This window comes from Chelonia mydas, chromosome 17 (genome assembly GCF_015237465.2).
Source record: "Chelonia mydas isolate rCheMyd1 chromosome 17, rCheMyd1.pri.v2, whole genome shotgun sequence".
In the NCBI taxonomy this organism is placed as follows: domain Eukaryota; kingdom Metazoa; phylum Chordata; order Testudines; family Cheloniidae; genus Chelonia; species Chelonia mydas.
The window spans coordinates 16,667,125-16,686,369 of record NC_051257.2 but is presented as its reverse complement, the minus strand read 5'-3'; the positions used below and the strand labels follow the sequence as shown (position 1 = coordinate 16,686,369).

The following is a 19,245-nucleotide window of genomic DNA, read 5'->3' as shown; positions in this document are numbered from 1 at the left end:
CAAATGGCTAGAAATGGGCCCCAGTTGCTTCATCTGGCTCTGGACCTGATTTTTTCCAAAGTCTAATGGAGTTTGGATCTGTGGTTTGGTTTTGGAGCCATATCTGTGAATGGCTCAGTACCCGAATGGTATTGATGGTAACTCAGGTGCCTTCATGGCTTAGAAAGCTGTACAATAAATGTGTCTGGCAACAGCCAGCCGCCCTGGAACAGCTCTGGCAGCTTTTACCCAAGGCAGCCTTTGCGCTGAATGCTGGCATTTCCGAAAGATGGATTTCGTGCCTGTTCGTTTGTTATAGGGAAGCATCACTGCAGTTCACCAGCTGGACCACTCAGCTAGAGCTGCCTTTTATTACCTGATCATAATTCTGTGATACCTGGCTGAAAGTCTGCTGGTTTCTCTAACCTCCTGACAGGTTTATGGTGTTCGCCTATCAGCCCTATGTGCTGGTTCTTCTAAGATTTTTGGTATGAACTTATAAAAAACAGTCTCTTGATGCACATTTGGGAACAACTGCTGTTAAATTAACAGATGGCATTTAAATGGTTTGGTGCAGTATAAACTTGATGGCACTTCTTATTAATTCTAGGTCTGGGCCCAAAAACACAGGTGCTCAGCTTATTACAGTGATTGGTGTGATGTAGGAATCTGAATGGGACAGTCTTTGGATCCTAGGGCTTTGTTTCAAGCCCTTATAGGGCAAAGGGCCTGCAGCGAAGTTCAGGTCAGTAGCTAAATTTCCATCAAACTAGAGGATATTTGGTCCCATCATGCTGTTAGAAGTTACGTGTTCTCCACTTTTTCTGCTTTTAGTGATGCTTACTCTTGTCTCTGCAGGAAAAGGGAACTTGCAGACTCAGCAGGTGACCATGACTGTTTGTCTGCATTTCACGTTCTTTGAGAACAGCTACACCGATAGCACATTATTAAAACTGGCTCCCTTCTTTGTACTTTTTGCAGTGGTTTGGGATACATCACTGGATCAAGCGTGAAGCAAGTAGCAGGAGACTGGCATTGGGCATTGCGGGTAAGCACCTGTCTCATATTCAATAAGTCTGTTAAAATATCCCTCATGAACTCACACACACACACACGTTAGAGCTGGCCAGAAAACAGGGTGTAGCTTTCATGAAAACTTTTTGAAAATTTCCAGCTCTTCAGCTGGTCAAAAATTTTGAAATATAAAATTTCATTGTCATTTTTCATCAACATTTTGCCAACAAATGGACAGAATTTTTGCAGTTTTTCAGGTGGGTGAAATTTCCATCTTCTTTTCCCCCAGCAAAATTGAAAATTTCCAACATACTCCAATAAGCTGGCACTTGTCATTGTCACAGTCTTTATCCCATTTCAAAAGAGGATGGTGCTACCTCACCAAGTTTTATTCTGCTTTACATAATCCGTGGGCAGCACCATCTTCTGACTGAACAGTATTTAACAGGTTGAGGGCAGAAGAGGACTTCTAGGCAGGGCAGGATTAAAAAACTGGAGCACTGGAAAGATACGTGTACAGATATTAAGCATGTAGCAGATTAAACGTATGCAGCTCCTGGACAAAAAGGGAAAGGTGTTTATTGTTGGTTCTTTGTGCTTGTTTCCCTGTCTGGGAGTAGCATATTTCCGATCACTTCATTATCAGTTGACAGTGGTTTCTTGATGGGCTGGGGAATAGGAGGAACCTTAAATCAACTCTGTAGCCTTTCAGTCCCCTGCTGTCAAGAAACTCCTGCTTTGAGGAAAAAACACTTTGTTCCAGTTTCCGCTTGTTTTTCTGCCCAGAGACACTCAGTTTCCTTCTATTTTAACCTCTAGGGACCTTGATAAATGTGTTGAAAAGATAATAAACCACACACACACAAACACATACACACACAGCGATGTCTTGAAATTGCTGGCAGGAAATGGCCCAGCAAACCTGCTTTCTGGCCTTTGACAGTCTGGCCAGCACGGGGTTGAGTGAGATGCTCTCTCAGGGCTGGCAGTTCCTGAAGGCAATTAATTGCATGAAGCTCGTGCCAATGCAGTTTATAACAGCAGGTGCTGAAATACATGGATTCCCTACCTCAAACAAACGGCTTTTTTTGGCGGCTGGAAATGAGAAGCGAAGCCAGTAAAGTCACCGGGAATAGTCCATCAGCAGCCAGCTAAGTGGGGAGCAGATTCCAACCAGGAACCTAGAATGAAAAGAATTAAGTGTAATGCCATGAAGTTTCAGACCAGAAAATTGGCCATCTTACCTAAAGGCAGGAATACTTTAAGGGTGAAGCTGACTTCTGAGCAGAGGAGCAGCGGTAGGCCTTAGCCCCTTTCTCAACCCATTGTGCTTAAATGAGACTGATGTGTTACATAGGATCATGCTGGCCTAGTGCATCAAAATGAAAGGCACCCTAAGGCCATAATTCTCAACCTTTTGGGGCTCAGGACCCAGTTATAAACCTTGATGGCATGACCCAGGATATAGCTTTAGTGCCAAATACATCCGGCTTAGGAAATATTTCATACCCACGATATATAGTATACACATTAACACAATAAATGCTAAAAAAGTACACTTATGCATACTGTAGTGGCGGCTCCTGGCTGGGCGCAGCTCCCCGCTCCAGGTGTTGCAACCTCTGGGGTCACAGCACTGCTCAGATTTGGGCCAGCCCTCTTAACAGGGGGCTAGCCAGGCCAAATCTATGCGAGTGGTGTTGTGGCTTGGTGCATGGTATCAAAACATCACTCACTCACTCAAATTTAGCTCAGCCAGCCCCCTATCATCATGACAGAGGGGTGGCTGGGCCAACCCTGAGTGGCACTACAACCGTGTGGACCAGGTCGCAAGGCCCAGAGTGGGGTGCTGAGCCCAGTCAGTCCTGAGGGACTGAGGCCACCACTGCAGGGTGATTGTGAGATGGGCTCTGTCTGCAGCCCTCCCCAGGGCCGCCCAAGTGACTCCTTGACACATTCCGGAGACCTAATTTTGGGTTGTGACCCACAGGCTGAGAAACCTTGCTGTAAAGGCCTAATGGTATTATTTGATGCAGGAAGTTGCCATTAGCTCCCTTCTCTTCAAGTGAGATCTCCACCTTTGTTTCTGGCAAGAGTCTTTCTGGGCTCCTGTGCTTGTAGATCCCAGGCTCCCTGTGCATCAATCTCTCCATCATGTTCTATGCAAACATCACAACAAATTGCCAGTGATAACCTGACTGTACAAAACATATGGAAACTATCAGGAGACGTTGTTCTGTCTTTTGGTCTTGTCTACATGGGGACACTTACGAAAGTTAATCCAAATTTACTAAAGGTATGAATTTAAAATGCATTAGTTAAACGTCATTAACTCACAAGTTAATTAAACTGAATCGAATAAAGACTACTTGAATTCTGAATAGGAGAGGAGTTTCATGTGGTTTAATTCATCCACTTTCAATTCACATCTTAAATTAATTCAGATTAATTTTCTTGAGTGTCCTCATATAGACAAGCCCTAAATCTAGTAGCGTCAAGCCCTAAATCTAGTAGCATCATGAGTGTAATTGCTTATTTCCTAGGTGTGTTGCTTTACTGTGTCACCTCTTGTGATCTCACCAGATCTCCTAATCTAGGCAGGGTCACGTTGGTCAGTACTTGGATGAGAGACCCCAGAAGAAGAACCGGAGTGTTTGTAGAGGTGCTTCATAGGTGGCAGTCTTCCCTCTGGTTCAGTAATAATTCCAGTGCCCCAGCAGAGTGCCAGAGGATGCTGTGTTGCTGGAGGAGCTGGTCTTTCAGATAAATAAAACAGAAGTCAGGAAAACTTGGGGTCCTTTAGGATTCCATGGCACTTTTCACCAGAGTTAGGGGCATTGTGAACTGGCCAAATTTCAGCTAAGTTACTTGCATTCTTCCAGCCATAAGTTCCTCCTGTCATTTCAAGCTGAATGAGGTATTTTCCTTAGTTTCCTGTCTTGAAATCATAGAATACCAGGGTTGGAAGGGACCTCAGGAGGTCATCTAGTCCAGCCCCCTGCTCAAAGCAGGACCAATCCCCAATTTTTGCCCCAGATCCCAAATGGCCCCCTCAAGGATTGAACTCACAACCCTGTGTTTAGCAGTCCAATTCTCAAACCACTGAGCTATCCCTCCCCCCATGTTTTAGGTTTCCTCTTTGCAACCAAACTGGGACCTGCCTTCTTTTGGGCCTGCAGTTTTGCATTGCACATGTAGGTTAGGTATTCTGAGGCACCAGTACTCAGACTGGAGCCTACAGTTCCTTTGGCTGGCACAGAATTTGTATGTAAAAATTGCACCTATCAAAAGGGAGGCCTCAGCCTTATTGATAACGTCCCCCTTTAGGGAATGTCTGCCCAGCAGTGAGCCTCCCCACGCAGGTCAACAGACTTGGTCTAGCGGGGTTTGCGCTAGCACTCTACAAATAGCGGTGTAGACAGCACTCTGGAGTTGTGGCTCCGGCTGGAGCTTGGGCTCTGAAGCCCACCCCCTCCCCAGGCGTCCGAGCCTGAGCCATAACTTCAAAGTGCTGCGTACGCAGCTATGTCTCCAGCGCTAGCGCACACCCTGCGAGCACAAGTCCGTCGGCCCGCACTGGGTGGCTCGCTGCTGCAGGCTGGGTAGATGTACCCGTTGCGTTCTAGTGCCCTGTTGAACAGCGATGTGTTGCACCCTGGTGATGACTGAATCTCAGTAGTAGACAGGTGGTTCGGTTTTATAGCTTGTGAAGCCTTCTGAGATCCTTTGGATGATGCAAGTCTTCTCTAGTCATTGGAGTAGTGGACTGGAAGTCAGGAGACCTAATCCTCGTGTGCCTCAGTGTCCTCTTCTGTTTTCCCCCCTCTCCATCTTGAATGCCCTATGCAGGGAGCAGTCAGGAACTGGCTGAAAATGGAAAGCCAGAGGTGGGCAAGGGGCATGTGCACACAGGGGAAAGTACGGGAAAGGTCAGAAAGTGACTCCCAACATTCAGAAAACCTTTCCCCTTCCTGTCATACCACCCCAGATACCCTTCAAATACTTCTAGAAATTAGCCAATCCCCTAGCCCACCTGGGAGTAAGCTGGCTTCCTAAGGGTTAAATGTCACAGAAGATGAGCCGGGTACAGCAGTAACACAGAATGCGACCACCTTAATCACAAGCATCTCCAAAGCTGAGCTACAAGAGTAAGTAAGAGTCTCGACAGAGAGGAGCAGATGCGGCAGTAGGTACATACAGATTCGGACCAGATGTAAAGAATCTGGCCACTGAAATGAAACTAATGCAGTCTGTTTCTTTTTGACTAGCCATGGTAACCACTGCCAACTTCCTGTGCTGATTCCCAGGTCCTCTTTTCCAGGTATCTCCACTCCTAGGCATGATAACGGGGACACTCATCTTGATATTTGTACCTGCTGCTAAAAGAGGCAACGTGGAACAGCTTGGGGGACAGCTGAAGGCTCGGACTTCATGGCTAAGAGACATGAAGGCACTGATCAGAAAGTAAGAGAGCTCTGCTAAAATGCGCTTGGCCTTCAACTCTCAGCCTGGGAGTGAGCTAGGATTTGCCGGTGGCAATGCTCGATTTGCAAGCGGCAATGCTCAAGGAGCAGCAGAAAGCACGATCCTTGGGCCTGAGAAAGGAAGCCACAGTTGTATTTTCACTAGGAATGGGCCCCAGTTAGAATCCAAATTTGGATCTACCCTGTCCAAGGTTCAGATTGGAGGGTTTTCTCGGGTCCATATCTGGTTCTCGCTTCAGGGAAGCTCAAGTGTGGAAGTGGAAACATATGAAAGAGCAAATGGTGTTACTGGCTTTCCGCCCTTTTTTCTGTCTTGATGGACGCCAGGAAAGGAGACACCTTCCTGAGGAGGGGGGGAAGTGAAACGTCATAGTGAATTTTGAGGAGCAGATATACAAATGCCTGCACTTGCTTGCAGGTATACCCATGCTTACACAGTTCCACATGCCTATACACCCACACTTGCACAGTGTCAGTCATTCTGCTGCACTCGCTGTCAGGGTGTTTCTGCGACTGCTCTGAGCACGTCTCCGTTTACCCGCAGATTGCCCATGGAGTTCCAAAGTGGAACTTGCGCGTGATCTTGTTCCTTCTGACAGTACTGACTAGTGCATTTTCCCGGTGTTGTCAGCAAGAACAAGGGTGTTCGGACACGTGGTTATGGTTAATTCACAGGTGTCTCCATGGGGCTTACCCTCATATCGTTTGAATGCCTGGTAATCCAAACGGTTATGACACTACTCTCCCAGTGAGACAGGGTCACTCAGATGGGGAGAATGGCATTTGGAGCAGGCAAGTAGGCATGATGGTAGGACTAGAGGGAGGGCATCCTGATGTTTGAGTGCTGACTATATTACTTGATGGTCACATGGCACTTTGTGGATGTAAAGTGCTGTCCAGGAGGTGAGACGTATTGTTACTGTCACAACATAGTGTGTTAGAAATGTACTCTGGGCCTGATTTTCCATCCCCTGGCACCATTGTTGCACCTGTGCAAAGTTAGTGCAAAACAGTACTGCACCGAAGCCTGGTAAAATTTTACATCTGCTTTGCACTGATGTAAATGACTGAACAAGGTGCAAGTGAGGGACATCCAGGCCGTATACACTGTGAGTGATGCTTTAACCTGAATTACAAACCTATGTTGTATGGCCTGTAACAGACTAAAACCACAGCGGCGACCACTGCAAAATGCAGAGGCAGCTCCAACAGAAAGTACTGTAATTATATCATCTGAGCCTATTTGAGCAGCTAGTGATTTGATCTTTGCTCTAGGGATCCCCTGGCTTATGAGTTTGGGGCTGAGCTGATGCCGTTTTCTCTGTTGCTGCCTCCCATGGCCCTTATTCCTTCGGGGTTTCCCTACTGCAGGGATAAAGCAGTTCTGGACCTAAAATTTCCCCTTGGATTTTTCTCTCTTGCATCTCCACAGCCGCAGCTATGTGTTCTCATCGCTGGCCACCTCTGCCGTTTCCTTTGCCACAGGGGCACTGGGCATGTGGATCCCCCTCTACCTTCACAGGGCACAAGTTGTGCAGAAAACTGTCGAGACTTGCAGTTCGGAGCCCTGCGGCACAAAGGACAGGTAAGGCTCATCCTGTGCTATTGTAAAGGGGGGCTTTCCTATTGCAGCCGACATTCAAACTTACAGAGCTTGGGCTTAAGAGAATGAAATCCATTGACTAGGATCCCTATAACTTCCTGTGGCCCTTTGCAAAATGATAGGAAGCACTGGGGTTTAAATCCAGAATTTATTCTTCGCTGCTGCAGCTGATCCCTTCCTCCCTACTGCACATGAACTTGTAGTGAAGCTGGAATACTGGGCAGGTGTGATCAGGGAAGAAAGATGGCTTTGTAACTTGGGCACAGGACTGAGAGCCAAGAGATCTCAGTTCTACTCTGTCGTGGCCACTGATTCCCAGCACGATGTTACCTGGGGATGGGGCTTCTCTGTGCCTGAGCTTCACCATCTGTAAAGTGGATGTACTATCTGCAGAGGGGCTAAGCCGTTTAATTGATTTGTATGTATATAGCGCTTGGAAATCTTCCATGGAATGCAGCACACTGTGATGTCATAAGTAGTAGCTTATGACCTCACTGCAGGATCCAGCAGAAGATGGTTGCTGTGGCGAGAGAGGAGGCTGTTATCGTGGCTCACATTTCATCAGCGATAGCAGGGATTGGGCTGACGTGGTGGCCAAAGTTCAGGACTCAGTTTGGTTGCTCTCCCTCTAGGAGCCAACAAGGGAGTGCCCTTGTGGCCATGTACTCAGCCCCTGTGGTTGGTGCACCGCTCCTCTGCCCGATGCACCATGTGCTGTAAACATCTTTGACTGGATGAAGGGCTTTGGGGGTCCTTTATGAGTTGAAGAGAGATCCCAGACTTGCAGGGGAAGTATCGAAAACTGGTTTTGCCTGTTACTGTTTTCATATAAAGGCTCTTGGTTTGAACGTGCCCCAGGGTGAAAGTTTCTCTTTAATATGACTGTAGCGCTGACCCTAAGGCAATGAAGAGAGAAGGTCTGTGAGTATCAGACTGAGTAAATTTCCCTGCCATGCTGGAGTAGCTTAATACCGAAGAGGAGTATTAGTAATTACCTTTCATCCTGAAGATATCCTTAAGCTCTTGATGGGGTGTGTATGCTGGTGTCGCTCATGTGCTACTAACATGCAGCCGCTTCTGAAGTAGATTGCAGCAGTAGGACGACATTGTAGTACGTTATTTGGGAAGAATAAAATCACAGGAGTGCAGAACTGAAAGTCCTACTTATCTAGTCCGGTCCCCATCACGGAGGAAGGACTAAATATTATCGAGACCGTCCCTGACAAGTGTTTGTCTAACCTGTTATTTAAAAAACAGTGAATAACTGCCGAGTTGCAGGGGGAACTTGGGTAAGAACACAGTTACCAGAGTTGGAAACTGGCCATCACACCAGAGTTAATGTGAGAGTTGATTGGGAAATCATTATTTTTTCCCCATATAGAACATTTGGAAAAATGATTTTTTTTTCATTTGTGTCACAATCTCTTGACTTTCTCAAGTTTTTTGGGAAATAAAAACCTGAAGATTTTTCAACAACTGAAAGTTTTAAATCAAAACGTGAAAACTAGCTCAGTTATTCAACAAAAACCTGAGAATTTTGAATGAAAATGGAATATTTTTCAGATACGTTGCATTTTAATTTTTAAAAATGGTGGAAATTTTTTGATCAGCTCTAGTTAATACCCTTAACATGTGCCATGAAATCTCTAACAGCCTGAAGTGCCTCTTTCACTAATCTTACATTAAATTACTTAAGGATTGCCCTACCTGGATACCATTGTCCTCTGGTCCTTTAAGAGCTAGTACTTTGTTACTACTTTTGATGTGTATCCACCACGGCAGTGGGGGAGAGCGTGGGAGCTGTGATGATGGGAGAAGACAAGTCCTACTTTGGGTCCTACTGGCTTTGCTAATGTATAACAGAAGGCTCTTGCTCCATTCTGTTTTGCTTCACGTTGCACCTGGGTCTCTTCTTTCAGCACCATTGATGGAACGTTGCTTTGTGTTGTCTCCGGTTATATTTTGCATGAAAGGTGCTCAGAGGCTGATGAAAGCATTGCTCCGACTGGGTTAAAATTGTAGGAAGGCATCCTGTTGCCAGCTTTTTGACTTTGTACTGACTATAGAAAACAAATATTAGGAAAATCCACCTGTCTAAGCGAATATCATATCATAAATTAACTGCCAAGAGTGGTTAATCCAGCAGACTCAGTCCATCCTGCAAAAATGTCGCTAGTGGAGAAAGCAGCCCCAACAGCCTGCCCATCTCTCGTTCATAAAGGGAGGTTTTCTCCTCCTACAGTTTTAGCTATCCTGAAGCTTCTTGGCCATTACCGCAAAGACTGTTGTGTTCCAGATCATGCACACAAGATGCAGAGCACCTGGGCGATGAACAGACACTCCTTTACATTTTGACAAATAAATAGCAAATCTGTAGTGCAGCAGCAGAGGAGTCTGTTTGGATGGGATTTCACAAGGACCAAAGGGAGTTAGGAACCTAACCTTCCTCATTCAGTGAGCTTTGAGTGTCTAACTCCCTTTACACTCCTTCGCACTCACCCTGCCTTTTACTTGGATGATACGTTCGACCCACAGCATAGGGGGAGGAGCTGAGGGCTCCAGTGGAGTAGTGATTCCTAATCCATCATCAACCTGTTGCTTGTTTCTCATGCCATAATGTGGCCACGTTTGAGCTGGCAGGGGGCATTTAATATACTGTCTACTCCCTCCCCATTCCCAGTTAAGACAGAGTTCCTTGCATGATACCGTTGTAAAGCCGCACTGGTCTCAGCTCCGCCCGCAAAACTCTGTAACAGGACAAGAGACTGAAGAAGAAAGCGGCTTTGGCACTGGACTCTTAGGGCTATGTTTTCAAAACTGGCCACTTAAGTTGCACGCAGCTCACCAGTAATGGCTGCTGTACTTTAGAGGGAGCTAGAAGATAACCTGTTGACAGGCAGAGACAGTGGTAAAGATTGCAGACTGGAATTAATTAAGGGCAGATCCAGGAGTGCTGTGAGGCTGCCGGATGTGCCCACTCTGCCCTTTCTGTGTTAGCTTGGGTCTGAAATAAGCTGCTCCCCTGTTCTACTCTGAACTCTGCGTCAGACTAACTGTGCACGAGGCCCCTGCTGGCTCCCCACAATGGACACCTATTCCGTTCTTTCCTCACATGCAAACATGACATTTTCCAAAATTTTCCCATGCAGACTTTGCAGACATGGTCTGGCAACCAGTTTTGGAACAAGTGGCCTTCTAGTTTTTATGGTCACCGTGGTATTCCCAGTTCCTTGGTAGTCCAGGAATTTGCCACAGGTCACTGCAAGTTACAGATTTTCAGTGTTGCCAATGCCAAAAGCACTCAAAAAGCATGAGTCAGGTGTCAGAAAATCCGGAGAGGGGCTTAAAAATCCCAACGAGAATTTTGTTCAAATGATGATCTGGAGATTGTTTTATTTCCCTTCTTTTTTTAGCCACTAGGGCGTAAGGTGCAGTCCTGATTTTTTAAGGACCCTTACTCCATCCCTGCCAGTGGGCGCATGCCCCTGCCAATATGACCGTGAGCGTGTGAGGTCCTGTTGTGCAGAGGATGCCATTTCGTTTCTTTATAAGTACTGGACCAGCGTTTCGCTGCGTTCCGACCGAGCCCATGTTAAAATCTCAAGCTTTTCTCCGCAGCCATGCGGGCGAGAAACTTTCCCCCCGATCAAATGAATCCAGCAGCTGAGGCTTTGAGAATAGCATCTAATATCACAAGACTTGCAATGAAATCATGAGAATTGACAACACTGAGAATTTTCCCTGCTGTACTGCTGCTTAACACCCAGATGCATAAGGCAGGCTTAGTCAGGTGCACTTTGTATGAAATTCACCCCTGTTCAGAGAGCCAGCTGAAGGCCCCATGCACCTCCTAAGTCCCATTTAGGTCCATAGCCCTTTGAGCTGGGGGCACCTAGTATGCCGTTCTTTTCTTCAAGGAAAATTGACAGTGACAAAGACTGTATTTCTTAAATCTGCAAAGCCAGAGAGTGAAGTTCAGATCCCATCACCCTGTATTTTCCCGGCTTGTTTGTGAATAAAACTTGTCCACATTAGTGTGTCAGTGAACAAATAACCCTCTCTCAATATTTTGTTTTAATAGTTTGATCTTCGGAGCAATCACGTGCTTCACTGGTTTTCTGGGCGTGATCACAGGGGCTGGGGCAACCAAATGGTGCCGGTTAAAAACCCAGCGAGCTGACCCCCTGGTCTGTGCTGTCGGCATGCTAGGGTCAGCCATCTTCATCTGTCTGATCTTCGTTGCTGCCAAGAGCAGCATTGTGGGAGCCTACGTAAGTATAGTGCATTCTCTGAATACGCATATGCCATCTCGCGTGTGCCCTGTCCACCAAACTTCTTAGCAGATCGGTGTGCATCTTTCCATGCAATGGGGCTGAGACACTGGTTTGTACGTGCCTCTCTTCTGCTTGACCTTCCTTCTTTTGCTCACTTCCATCTCAGCATTACCATGCTCTGTTTCGGGGCAAAACAGCATTGTACCGTTTTCACTTTCCCATCAAAATCTCACCAATAAGTGCTGTAGATTAGACACAGGGATATAGCTCATGTGCAGAAATCCATCGTTCTCCTCCTTTGTTCTGCTTTAGCCAGGTAAGGGCATTGCCTTAGTCCAGAATGCCAGTACCGGGAAATGTCGGTCACTTTTATTATGAAAGTTCTGTCATTACAATGTAGTTAAATTTCAGTCGCACTGTGGCTATCCTTTTTGAAACCGGTAATTACCTTTTAATTCCTGAGACTGAACAGTTTGCTGCATGACTGAGAATAATAGAGCAGATACAGTGTATTATTATCTATTTTTATTACCATAAGGTCTAGGAGCCCTAGTAATGAACTGGAGGTTCATGGTGCTAGACACTGTGCAAACACAGAACAAAAAGATGGTCCCTGCCCCAAAGAGGTTACAATCTAAGTATGAGACAACAGGTGGATACAGACAGATGGGGATACAAGGAAACAATGAGGTAGTGCATAATGAAAAGGCTACCAAAGGGGTAGTAAGTAAATCAGTCATGCAGTTCACTGGACATTTGGAAGAATTAGTGGTAATTACATAGTGAGAAGTGTGTGATTACCAGAGATGGTTGGGAGTTCTTCAGCGACATGTTTTTTTCGTTGGAAATGCTAATTTGTCAAAACCAAAACTTTTCACAGAAATGGTCCAGGATGGTAGTGAAGAAAGATTGAGATTTCAGTCTAGCCAATAGCCTGCGGGGGTAGTGCACTTGCCTGGGATGTAGGAGACCCAGGTTCAAGTCCCTCCTCTGAATCAGGCAGAGCAGAAATTTGAACCTAGCTACAGTACCCCTCATCCTGAGTATCTGCGTCTCCCACATCCCAGGCAAGTGCCCTAACTTCTGGAGTGGATGGGTGTGTCAAAGCTTTGAAAGGTCCTGTTTTCACTCTGATACAGAACAAAAACAAATATTGAAACCTCAGAATTTTTCACAAAGTGGAATTCTTGTTTTCTGGACAGTGTCTGTGATTACACAACAGCTGCAATAGCGCTGTACTGTAATAAAGTGTGACCAGGTACACTTCAGACTCCCACGCAGAATCCTTCATTTCTTTTGTCGTCTTTCCCTACTGTGTGCAGGCTGGCCTAGGGGAGGAACTCCTATCACAGTCCAGTCCCAGGTCTGGATCTTGCTTTTAACACAGGAGAATGGAAATCCTGGGCGGTGAAACAGATCCCAGTTACATTAAACCCTAAAGCCCTTGTGTTTTTATGCAGGACAGAGAAGCTAGGTGGGTTTTTTAGGGACTAAGCAGGAAGGTGGGAGTAGAGTAAAATCAGAAAGTCAAAACCTTGCTTTCCCTGACCAGAACACAATCAATCCAGGGATGTAGGGCTTGATTTTAAATGAAACAAAAAGTTGCACTACAATTTCCTGTCTAACCCATCACTAGGTTAATTGGGATCGTTCTGTGTGCTGCTGCTGTGGTCATTATATACAGGCTCTTCTGAGAAGAGAGTGAAAATTAAAAAAAAAAAAATCCACTCTGCCTACTGAGTAAGAGTCACAAAGAAATCCAGACCAATGGCCTCGTGGCCTGGTCTAGTATTAACCTCTGGTTCAGAGAGCAGCAGAAAAATGACCACAATGCCTTAGAGAAGGGTGTTCAAGGTTAGCAAAATTGTTACCCTTCCTTTATTCCTAGCTGGCTCTAAATAAAGTTATCTGTCACCTATTTCTGCAACAAAAGACAAATACTATGCTTTCATTGATCCCATTTTAATCATTTCTTCATTGTCTATTATCTCAAGAGAGCTGATTTTATGTAGATTATATTTCTGTGTGGCCATTCTATTTGTTGAGGAGAGACTGGAAGTGATGAAACAATCCAAACACCAGCATGGAGTTTTAAAAAATATAAGCAGTAACTGTAATAGACGGTCACTCAGGGGGTTGCATGAGAAGTGAGTTGATAAGCTTGGGAAGTCATATCTGAATATGGAAAAAAATGAAGGATATAGGCTTGCTTGTATAGCTGCCCAGCCATCTGGTCTACACTTTCCTGAATGTACTCAGCTTCCTGGTTCATTTCTCCCCTTTTCATTCCTTTCCCATTGGTGGCTCTGGTCCCTGAACACAGCTCTGTTTATCTTTCTCTTATGTAGCAGCAGCCCCTAGACAGGCCATGTAGGCTAGCTTCTCTCTTTCAGGTTTCAGAGTAACAGCCGTGTTAGTCTGTATTCACAAAAAGAAAAGGAGTACTTGTGGCACCTTAGAGACTAACCAATTTATTTGAGCATAAGCTTTCGTGAGCTACAGCTCACTTCATCGGATGCATACTGTGGAAACTGCCTTAGTCTCTAAGGTGCCACAAGTACTCCTTTTCTTTTCTCTCTTTCAGCTATCTTTACATGCCTCCAGGCTGTTCTGTGCTGTAGTAGAAGTAGCTGGAAACAAGTAAGAGAGGGAGTACTTGTGGCACCTTAGAGACTAACCAATTTATTTGAGCATAAGCTTTCATGAGCTACAGCTCACTTCATCGGATGCATACTGTGGAAAGTGTAGAAGATCTTTTTGTACACACAAAGCATGAAAAAATACCTCCCCCCACCCCACTCTCCTGCTGGTAATAGCTTATCTAAAGTGATCACTCTCCTTACAATGTGTATGATAATCAAGTTGGGACATTTCCAGCACATTTCCTCCCCCCCCCCGCCCCCTAAACCCACTCTCATGCTTTGTGTGTATAAAAAGATCTTCTACACTTTCCACAGTATGCATCCGATGAAGTGAGCTGTAGCTCACGAAAGCTTATGCTCAAATAAATTGGTTAGTCTCTAAGGTGCCACAAGTACTCCTTTTCTTTTTGCGAATACAGACTAACACGGCTGTTACTCTGAAGTAAGAGAGGGAGCACCAATTAGCTAGCTGTCCACAGACCACCAGTGATCCCCTGGACTCAGTTTGGGAACCACTGATTGTTCCAATTTCCACTGGTTACTACTGTGTTTTGCTGTAAATCCTGATTACCCCTTACTCTGCCATATATATGTGTGTGTGGTGTCATCCTGCACATTAAAACAACAGTTTGCACATCTTTAAGTCCCACTTTCTCTGAAGTTTGCACTTCTCCTTCAGTGTCAGGACATCCAAGCTCATTTTTCCAAACCCATTATCTGCACAGCATCATGATGTCATGCCACTCATGTAGGTCAAAAGATTCTGGGGCTAGAAGCAGATTTCAGGTGCTGAACACTTAGTTTAAATCTCAAGACAACTTCAAAGTGGTGTTTTATGTGCCTTTTGCCAAGCTTTTAGCTGTTGCGGTACCTTGGGCTCAGCAGTTACTTCGGTTTCCCAAGATCATCTTAAAAACAAACAGCTTCTCCCAAATGAAACACTTCCAATGTAGCTTTGGTGGCTGCTTGGTTCCAAATCCTGTGATCTGTCTTTTGTCCCGAAGGCGGTTCCTCCTTCGCTTTTTGAGATTTGCATACTATCCAACACTGAGAATTAGGGACTCTTCAGTTTGAGTGAGTGCACAGCAGCTGTGTTCCCCTTCCTTCAGAATACTTGTAATGATGAACCTCATTTTGAAGCCTATGAAACCAAGTTTTAAATTGTAGACACCAAAAACATCTGTAGGGAATCCAGAATGCTTCCTAATGTGCTTGGTACCAGAACTGCAGAGTCGGTACGGTTTGGGACAATGCCTGTTTACAGCACATGTCTTTGGCACCTCTCTTCAGTAGAAATGCTGAATACGATTTTCTGACTATTTCTCTTTTTCTTTCACGAGCACACATATACAAAGAGGGTAATTCTGAAAGGCATACTGAGAGAAACACAACCCTGTGCAGAGCCAGCACAAGACTTGTGTGCCATGGCCTGGTGATGGGCCTTTGCATGGGGTCAAATTTCACCCACTGTATGCAATAATTCATATATATATATTCCTCATAGCCAAGCAGGTGTAGGGGGTGTGTGTGTGTGTGTGTGTATGTGTATACAGATACAGGTGTATATATATGTACAGATGTCTAATGTAAAAGCATAATGGAGAAGAAGCTAGGAACTCAATGGCAGAGCAGACAGGCATATCATAAGAACCAAGGGAAGGACTGAGAATTCCTAGCTCAGAAGCCGTACCGTCGTAATTGGCCCAGTCACCATAATACAGGAAACAAGACCAGTCACAAAGAGGTGGGGTGGGAAATAAAGATAATTTTAGAAACAAATAAGTGCAGGGGTGAAGATTTGCTAAATAAGGAAAACTCTTCCCAGCAGCAACAGAAGGATCAGAGTTCAGGGAACTAGCACGCAGTGAAAGCAAATGACGTGGCCACGTCCGGATCAGAACTGCTAGGGAGCAATGAGATGTTCCACCCCAAAAAATGTACGTCTAACACAGGGGTGGGCTATCAATGGCCCACGGGCCGCATCCAGCCCACTAGCTGTTTTAATCTGGCCCTTGAGCTCCTGCTGGGGAGCGGGGTCTGGGGCTTGTGGTGCTCCAGCCGGGGAGCAGGGTCGGGGCTGCTCCATGCGGCTCCCAGAAGCAGCAGCATGTCCTCCCTCCGGCTCCTACGCAGCCCCTGCCCCAACCACTGCCTCTGCAGCTCCCATTGGCCAGGAACCGCGGCCAATGGGAGCTGCAGGGGCAGCGCCTGCAGACGATGCAGCACGCAGAAGAGCCACCTGGCTGTGCCTCCACATAGGAGCCGGAGAGGGGACATGCCGCTGCTTTCGGGAGCTGCTTGAGGTAAGTGCCACCTGGAGCCTGCACCTCAGGCCAGAGACCTCACCCCCTCCTGCACCCCAATCCCAATTCTGTGAGCATTCATGGCCCACCGTACAATTTCTATACCCAGATGTGGCCCTCGGGACAAAAAGTTTGCTCAGCCCTAACACGACCAAGAGAAATTAACCCAATTCATTTCAGTGGGCATGTTGCTAAATCTTTCATTCCCTCTCAGAGGCCATCAGAACTCACAGGGACAGTGCAAATAATGTACTTCAGAAATATCCCCCATAGCTAGTTTCATTCCAGAAATGAATTGTACCCCATTTGAAGGTAATGAGGTCAAGGAGTAGGAAGGAGAAATGAGGCAGTTAGAAGTGGAATCGGTAACCAGACCTGAGAGGATACTGAAGAAGTGAATTAAAAATAAATTGAGAGCTTGAGTCTCCAGAGTTGTCAGTCCGTCTATTATCAGAGGGGTAGCCGTGTTAGTCTGTATCCACAAAAACAGCGAGGAGTCTGGTGGCATCTTAAAGACTGACAGATTTATTTGGGCATAAGCTTTCGTGGGTAAAAAACCCACTTCTTCAGATGCATGGAGTGAAAATTACAGATGCAGGCATAAATATACTCACACATGAAGAGAAGGTAGTTACCTTACAGGTGGAGAACAAGTGTCCACCATGGTCCACTATGTTCACCAGTACTGAATTCAGGAAGACTGTTTCTTTTAGGTAGAGTATCAAAAAGTGAGTGGTATGACAAAGCAAAATAAGTTGTTGAGATGGCGTATTATGACACTCGTGGCTTTTCTTACCTTCTTGATTTGGGGAGTATTGGGTCATCACAAGCCTATCAAAATGGTGTGTACTCCTGTTGAGTTGAGCCAATCATCTTACAAACAGATGATATTAAAGCATAAGGTATAAAGTTGAAAGGAGGAATGAATCCCCATTTAAGGCATTTCACCTTTATTTTTAGGGTCTTCAAAACAATTAGGTGTACTTTTGGAATAAGTTAGTTACTCTTGTTGATTCTCCGCAAGAGGCCAAGAACTGATTTAGCTACAGAGACTAAAGCCCCAGTTCTACCTAGCATGTGCTGTGTGTTTTGTTGAATGTATTGAAAGCTAAGTATGCACTTAGTGCATTGGAGCCTAAACTATTACTGCTGATTCCTAGATGTATGTTCGCTCCAGAGGAGGGATAGAGACCTAATATTATATTGAGGGAATCTTGCACTGATCCACCTGTTCTGGGGTTAGAGAAATTCATTCCCACTTTGCTATGTGACCTTTAATACTTAACCTAATTGCTAGTGAAGGAACTGACTTGTGTGTCCCGGGGAGTTCCATTTCACACAAACGTTGTTCCTTTTCTGATTAGGTCTATGTGACCACATATTTTGAAGCCAGGAATCCACCGTGACAACGTACACTCATGTTGACTTCTCATGTTAATCTGTCACTGAAGGTGTCAGCCTTTTGCCTAACTGTTCTCTAGATTGTAAACAATGTTTGCTAAAGGAGACCTAATCCAAGCCCTCAGAGTTGAGATAAAAATCTATGTATTTGTAATGTGGTCTGTTCTGAACATTAACCGGGGACTTATTGTAGGTAGAAGCCTTGGAATAAGTTTGAAATAAACAAACAGTATAGGAAGGTTTGTGGCAGATAATTTCCCCCCCCCCCCCATACCCCAGTTGAGTTTCATGTGACTAAACCTTGTCCTTTGTATGTGTTTTGTTATGACAGATTTGCATTTTTATCGGAGAAACTCTTCTGTTTTCAAACTGGGCGATCACAGCTGATATACTAATGGTGAGTCTATGCTGTCCAAGCATCTTTCCTTTTGGGGGCGGAGGGGTCGAAACAGCCTTTCAGATTGCAATGGACAGCCAGTGGGTGTTCATAAGTCCCTTTAAAAGTCTAACTCCAACTCCAGCCTGGTTTTTTTTTTTTGCTGCGAGGGAAAGAGCTGTATATCCTCCCTTATCTTCCTTTTGAACGTCAGTTCGGTGAAACCTCCGTAGAATTCCACGGGTGCCCTGAAATCCTAAGGAATTGTGAATGGAGCTCAGTGAGAGCTCGTGAATAGGCTGCCAATTGGCCAGTTTTACCGTCCAGAATTCCCACTGGCTTTGTTTAGTAATAGGAAGTCACCCCCTACACACACAAAGCCAGCCATCTACCTCTGGCTCACAGCCCCAGGAAACTAGCCATTCATCACACACACAATAGAGTATCACTTTGAGGGGAGGGGAGGGGGAAAAAAAGTATGAAGAAGTTTTGGACTGTGTCCACTTCTTCCAAGAGGAAACACTCAAGGCTTTTTCACATCATGTCCCTCATCTTCCATTTGTTCTCTGCATAAAACGTTTCATGCCTCTCTGCCCTATAGTACTCACCTCCCCAACAGGCTTTTGCACATCTGTAGCCCCCTCCACCCAAGGATCTCGAAACATATTGATCCTCACAGTGCCATTGTGAGAAAGGTTATTAATAGGTACGTTTCACGGGTGGGGAAACTAAGGCATAGAGGGGTTACAGGATTTGCCCAAGGTCACATGACAGAGTTTGGACCCGATCCGGCGGGTAGTGTAGACATACCGATAGGGTTATTCCTCGCTTACACAAACGTAAGTAAGTGAAGAATCAGGCCCAGTATTTCTACACATTAAGGCCTTAATTCAACAAAGAACTTAAGCTTAAAGCTAAGCACATGCTTAAAGACTTTGGGGAATACTGATGAAAGTTAAGCACATTATTTCTTTGTATTATGGTAGCACCTAGGAGCCCCAGCCAGGGACCAGGACCCCATTGTGCTAGGTGCTGTACGAACCCAGAACAAATGCCTATGTATGTCTGTCTAAGGTACTTTTATAGTCCCCATCACTGTAGTACCTGAGCACGTCACTCTATTGTATTTACCTTCCCACACTCTTGTGGGGCAGGGCAGTGCTGTTATC

At 45.5% G+C, this 19,245-nt stretch overlaps 1 protein-coding gene across 4 annotated transcripts in view; it reads left to right on the top strand.

Annotated features, from left to right (window-relative positions):
* The window catches only part of SPNS2 (sphingolipid transporter 2), a 175,319-nt gene that overhangs the window by 109,525 nt on the left and 46,549 nt on the right, over positions 1-19,245 (top strand). For all 4 annotated transcript variants that reach the window (XR_005222601.2, XM_037880168.2, XM_043531369.1 and 1 more), the window contains exons 5-9: positions 961-1,027; positions 5,315-5,457; positions 6,910-7,062; positions 11,162-11,351; positions 18,032-18,097. Coding sequence is in view for 3 of the 4 variants with exons in the window: in XM_037880168.2 (XP_037736096.1) it covers positions 961-1,027; positions 5,315-5,457; positions 6,910-7,062; positions 11,162-11,351; positions 18,032-18,097 (619 nt within the window). In the remaining variant the exon portion in view is untranslated. The remainder of the gene's footprint in view (positions 1-960; positions 1,028-5,314; positions 5,458-6,909; positions 7,063-11,161; positions 11,352-18,031; positions 18,098-19,245) is intronic.